Below are 6261 nucleotides of genomic sequence, written 5' to 3'. Positions count from 1 at the left end.
TCCCTTTTTTTACCCCTACCCCTCGTTTTGGAGTGCCACTCGCTTTTTGTCTTGCCCCTCTGAACAGGAGGAGGGGTAGTGGTAGGAGTTACAAGGGGTAGTGGTTGAACATCTTCGCCTACCCTCATCAGTAGTTGCAAAGAAAAGCATTGACGCTTACGTTCGTTCACAATTTAAGTTTGCCGCTATCGATCAATAAAACAAGTCATCAAATAAAAAAGAACCATGCTTCATTATCAGGCCCGTTCATGACAGAATAGCGGTGCTCTGTAGGCTAACGACTTCGCGGCTGAACTTCAGTTAAATTTCGGGCGTCATATGCCATCAAAAGGGGGCAAGAGAGAGGATATAAATGCAACATTTAGGTCAAAATGCTGGACTGTCATGCACAAATCAGCCTTAAAACATGTAAAGTTAGATAGATAACATCAGACACACAGCTACTAGCTGCTAGACACTTAACACACTTGTTTTAAAGAAAAGGTCTATAATACATTGAAATGACAAAAAAAAGAAATCTTATTAATGAAGAAAATAATTAAATGTGTGGTTTTCTCTTCCTGCTTGTTTTGCTCCTTCTGGCATTTCATAACAGTAGTCGGGTCCTTAAAACCCTCTGTTCAGAGGGCTATGGGTACATACCACTTGGCCCTACCCCTATGTGAACGTGCAAAACGGAGGGGTAGGTCTAAAATGGAGGGCCAAGCAGTGAAATGTTTTGTTCGAAATAATGATTTCTTGATGACAGATTTTTACTTTAATTAAAGGTTTAAATGTTTCAATTTGTTTTCCTTTGTGATATTTATAACCCTGTTTACTCATCTTTACCAGTGGTGCCAATCATTGTGGAGGGCACTGTCTGTCTCACAACAAGTGGTTTATATTTTGCATGAAACAAATGCAAAGCACAGTTGGGTGAAGCTCAGTTTGACATGAATGTAATGCAGCAGAGGTGGAACTAACCCTTTAGTGAGACAAAAAAAACATTTGCCATTAAAGCAGTTTCTCTTGTTCTGGTTTATACATTTTATTTTTTTTAACTGCTCCAATGGTTTTTTCTACTTATTTCTATTGACAAATATTGTCTGTACATTTTTGCTGATCATGTACATTAGAAGTGCGCCTTATGCACAGTGTGTTTATGTACAGTTCATAATAAAGCTAAACTTGTTATTGTTGATTACATTTTTTTTAATTTTTAAACAGCCACTAAGGTGTCGACTAGGCAGTTTCAAATGGTTGCCTAAATAGGAATTGTACTGCTGCCATGTAGTAAGAAAGTGTAAACATACAAGTATAAGCATAAATTCTACGGATTAAATCTAGACACAATCTCAGATAATTTATCCTAACACACAAGCCAATTATTTGCACACTTATATTCAATAACTACTCATTGCCCTTGTACACATTAAAGCCTTCACTGTTTTTGAAAAAGTGCAGTTGCCTAGGGTCCTGATACAAATGGACATCTTTGAGATTTCCCATAAACCTCTTTGTAAAGACGTCAGATGTCACTGTTGATATGTTTCTGTGAAACTCAAACCCTCCAAAGTAAAACCGACCCCCATAATTAAGGGCCACATAGCGCTCAAAAGGGTCTACATCCTCAAAGAGGATTCTGTCATTATTAAGGACCACCTGAGCGATGGTACTGTTCAGAGAGATGGACAAATGATGCCATTTGTTGCAACATAATGTGACGTTTCTGAAGGTAAATGGGTGGGAGATTCTCTCCCCGAGGTTGATGGCGATTTTGAGGTGACCCTCCTGAAGTCCGACGGCAAGGTAATCGTCATCCTCATGCTCTGCCCTTCCCATCCACACTATCAAACCGTCATTTGCGCTTGTGGAAAAATTAAAGGACACCTGTGTATACCTTAGATTTCTTGAGAAAAAATGTGGATCCCTGTATTTCACATATGAATTTCCAACAAACTTCAGAGTAGTCCCATTCACCTCCTTATCACAGTACTTTCCGTCCTGTCCTAGAGGGCAGATGCAGTAGTATGAAGCGGTCAGAGCAGTGGGGGCACACAGGGACCCGTGTTGGCAGAGGTTGTTGACGCAGTTCACAGACTGGTTACACACAGGGCCAGTCCAGGGAGGGGGGCAGGTGCACACAAAGGAGTCGACGCCACTCGCACTGCAGCGGCCACCGTTCTGACACACCTTGTACCCACAGGCAGTGCCGTCCCAGTCCCCTACGTTGGCGCCGCTCAGTGCCCCCGCCTCCGTCAGGTCAAAGTCATGTCCGTTGAGGATGAGCTCTCGGATGCCACCGGTGAAGCCCACTGGCTCGTTTTCCATGGCGTAGCTAGAGACTGAGCTCAGGGTGGACACACCTCCGATGAAAATGTCTGTGCCAACATCCAGAGTGGTCATCCCCTCAGTGGCGTTCTGTCTCACCTCCACCCCATCAAGGGACAGGAAACCATGATTCCCAGTCCTGCCAGCTCTCACTGTGTGCCAGGTTCTGCCACTTATATCTACTCTATTGATAGACTGTAATACATTGACGCCATCCCCCAGGTTGTAGTGCAGCCGGACAAGTCCTGACGTTAAAGACAAACAGAAGAAGTCTCCTGTGGATAACATAAGAACAGACCAATGGCCAATATGTTATTTAGCCTACTGTATACGATAACAGGTTTATTGGCATGGTCTGTATTTCTTTAAAAAGCAGAAATGGCTTGTTTCCCCATGTCGAATCAATAAGGTGATAATGAAGCAAAGGAACAGCTTTTTAATACGTCATTTAAGATCAAATCTATGTCAGGGAAGGTTTGATGACTTAAAGGGAATTTCCCACACAGATTCAGATATATTACTATAAGAACAAAATGATTTGTGTTTGTTCTATTTTGTCCTTACCAGCTCTGGCACTGAGATGCTGTGCAGTGTAGAAAAGAATGCCCTCTGGTGATAGAGTCTGGAACTGCAGTTGCAGGACGGTCCTGTGCCTCATACTCACAGGAGGAAAAGACATCCAAGAGGAGAGGTCACCACTGAAGAATGGGTCACTGATAGCCACAGCTGAAACATCAACAACAGGAATATATATATCATAATATATCATACTATACTATATCATACTACAACATACTATACTATATCATATTATAAATGTGTGTCCATGTGCTTTTGTATTACAATAAAGGAAAAAAATAATAAAGTGAAAAAAAAGATATCCCTCTCTATCCTAGGTGTCTATCTATATCCTAGGTTTCCCTTTATATCCTAGGTTTCTCTCTATATCCTAGGTTTGTCTTTATATCCTAGGTTTCTCTCTATATCCTAGGTTTGTCTTCATATCCTAGGTTTCCCTTTATATCCTAGGTTTCTCTGTCATAGGTTTCTCTTTATATCCTATCTTTCTCTCTATATCCTAGGTTTCCCTTTATATCCTAGGTTTCTCTATATATCCTAGGTTTCCCTTTATATCCTAGGTTTCTCTTTATATCCTAGGTTTCTTTTTATATCCTAGGTTTCTCTTTATATCCTAGGTTTCTCTTTATATCCTAGGTTTCCCTTTATATCCTAGGTTTCTCTATATATCCTAGGTTTCCCTTTATATCCTAGGTTTCTCTATCCTAGGTTTCTCTTTATATCCCATCTTTCTCTCTATATCCTAGGTTTCTCTATATATCCTAGGTTTCCCTTTATATCCTAGGTTTCTCTTTATATCCTAGGTTTATCTTTATATCCTAGGTTTATCTTTATATCCTAGGTTTCCCTTTATATCCTAGGTTTCTCTCTATATCCTAGGTTTCCCTTTATATCCTAGGTTTCTCTATATATCCCAGGTTTCTCTCTATATCCTAGGTTTCCCTTTATATCCTAGGTTTCTCTTTATATCCTAGGTTAATCTTTATATCCTAGGTTTCCCTTTATATCCTAGGTTTCTCTCTATATTCTAGGTTTCCCTCTATATCCTAGGTTTCTCTATATCCTAGGTTTCTCTGTCTATCCTATCTCTTTATATCCTAGGTTTCCCTTTATATCCTAGGTTTCTCTTTATATCCTAAAAATGTTTAACATAGTATACTCTGTTTTTAAAAAAATATATATATATATTTTTATCATTCTATGATCATTCTATAGTATAATATGATATATTATTATCATTCTAAGGAAAAAATAAATAAAGTTTAAAAAAATGAAAAAAAGAACATACTGTAGTATACTATGTTCTTTTTTTCCATTTTTCTTCACAATTTAAAAAAAAATCATTTTTATCATTCTATGATCATTATATTATTAGTATAGTATAGTATAGTATAGTATATTAATCACATAGTATTATATGATATATTATTATCATTCTAAGGAAAAAATATACAGTTAAAAAAAAGAAGAAAAAAGAACATCTATGTTCTTTTTTTCATTGTTTTCACAATTATTTTTTTTTTCATTTTTTATCATTCTATGATCATTATCATTCTATAGTATAATATGATATATTATTATCATTCTAAGGAGTTTAATTATTATTATTATTTGTAATTTTAAATAAAAAAAATTCTTTACTATTTTTTAAATCATTTTTATCATTCTATGATCATTCTATGGTATAATATGATATATTAATAACAAATAAATAAATAAAAAATAAAGTTTAAGAAATGAAAAAAATACATAGTATACTAGGTTCTTCTTCTTTCTTTTTTTTATTTTTTATCATTTTTATCATTCTATGATCATTCTATCATTCTATAGTATAATATGATATATTATTATCATTCTAAGGAAAAAAAATAAAGTTTAAAAGAATGAGAATTCATTTTTTTTCACTAATTTGTTTTTTTAAAAATCATTTTTATCATTCTTAGGGGTAGTCTGGTGCTATTGTTGTCTGTCAACATGAGACCGTTTTAAATCCAATTGAACACGGATTTCATTTCCTTATGATAATATTTTAGGTAAAAAGACTTGAAGACAAACAACAACTGAAGATTGTCGACCAAATACTAAACATGATTGCTTAATTTGGCCATTATATGAAACTGTCCCATTACTTTTGGTGGCCAGACATAGGGGGACTAGGTATAAAAAGTGTAATTTAAAAATGGTGAAACCAATATGACATTAATACCATCAAATACAAGCTGAGAATCTATACTTTAACCTCATAGTAATTGTTTGATTTAAAATCCAAACCTTTGGAGTATAAAGCCAAAATAATAAAAAAAATGCTTCACTGTCCCATTACTTATGCAGGGCACTGTATAACAAACCTATTAGATACAATGCGATGTTAGACCAAATGCAACCGACTAGGTGGTTTATTTGTATTCTGACCTAGCTGGCAGTACAGTCCAGCAGTCCCCAGGGGGCAGTGACAGGTATATCCATTTGGGAGAGGGATGCAGACGGATCCATTGGAACACAGGGGAGGGGGACTGTGTTCAGTGTCGCACACAGACACAGTCTCAGAGCAGAGTGCTCCTTTCCATCCAAATGGGCACTGGCAGCTAGGGAGGGAGAATATATTCACAGTGGGGGTTTAACCAACATGTTCATGATTAGTTTTAGTGCTTACATCCCAACACTAGGCCTACTACTACTCAGAAACAGGTGTTGCATTTTTTATTAGCACATGTTATTATGTTATTTGATCTATTTTAGATATGATTTTATAATTAAACACACAACTCCTCAACTATCTACTTGTCACTAATGCTGTGTACAATGGAAAGACAGTATAGCTCCCCCTTAAGAAGAGTGTCGGAAATCTTTAACTATCTACTTGCCATCCATGAGTAGTGGTTAACACCTGTACTCAGTGTAAAGTGGTTTTTCGTCATTCAAGCCAACCTTCCAGGTACACTGAGATAATAACATTGATTACCCAGAGGAGGAAGGATGCCCATTAAGCCTTGTTCTGACATGCAACATCGATACGTTTTCTCAGTTCGACAGACCGAGGCCAATAATGTAAAGGCAACCTCCATTCAGTTAACTCAAAACAATCACATTTAGCTCAGTTATCATATCATGTTGTCTCAATAAAACCTCAATAAATGTCTCAATAAAACCAAATCAAATAAGAAAGGTGTGCATACTATACAGATGATCCAGAGTCCACACATGTCCCTCCGTTCTTGCATTGGACCAGGGTGCAAGGGGTGACCCCACACTGACCCACACTGCGCCCATAGCTGGCATGGCCCTCAGGTTGTCCCAATGCTCTGAACTTCCCGTCTCTTCTTGTCCGAAATTGCAGATCAAATATGCACCCTTTGAAATGACAAATACCCA

The 6261-nt window shown here is 37.2% G+C and overlaps 1 protein-coding gene across 1 annotated transcript in view; it reads right to left on the bottom strand.

Moving 5' to 3' along the window:
* Positions 1-1389: 1389 nt before the first annotated feature.
* Positions 1390-6261, bottom strand: part of LOC308150889 (protein eyes shut homolog) — a gene marked incomplete at both ends in the record, with an annotated part of 157615 nt that continues 152743 nt past the window's right edge. Inside the window, 4 exons of the mRNA XM_080523675.1 lie at positions 1390-2585; positions 2875-3036; positions 5302-5474; positions 6066-6240. Of these exons, the coding sequence (XP_080379801.1) occupies positions 1390-2585; positions 2875-3036; positions 5302-5474; positions 6066-6240 (1706 nt within the window). The remainder of the gene's footprint in view (positions 2586-2874; positions 3037-5301; positions 5475-6065; positions 6241-6261) is intronic.

Source organism: Nansenia antarctica (genome assembly GCF_963989245.1).
Source record: "Nansenia antarctica genome assembly, chromosome: 1".
Lineage (NCBI taxonomy): Eukaryota > Metazoa > Chordata > Actinopteri > Argentiniformes > Microstomatidae > Nansenia > Nansenia antarctica.
The sequence above is the reverse complement of the archived record's forward strand: the minus strand, read 5'-3'. Positions and strand labels throughout refer to the sequence as shown.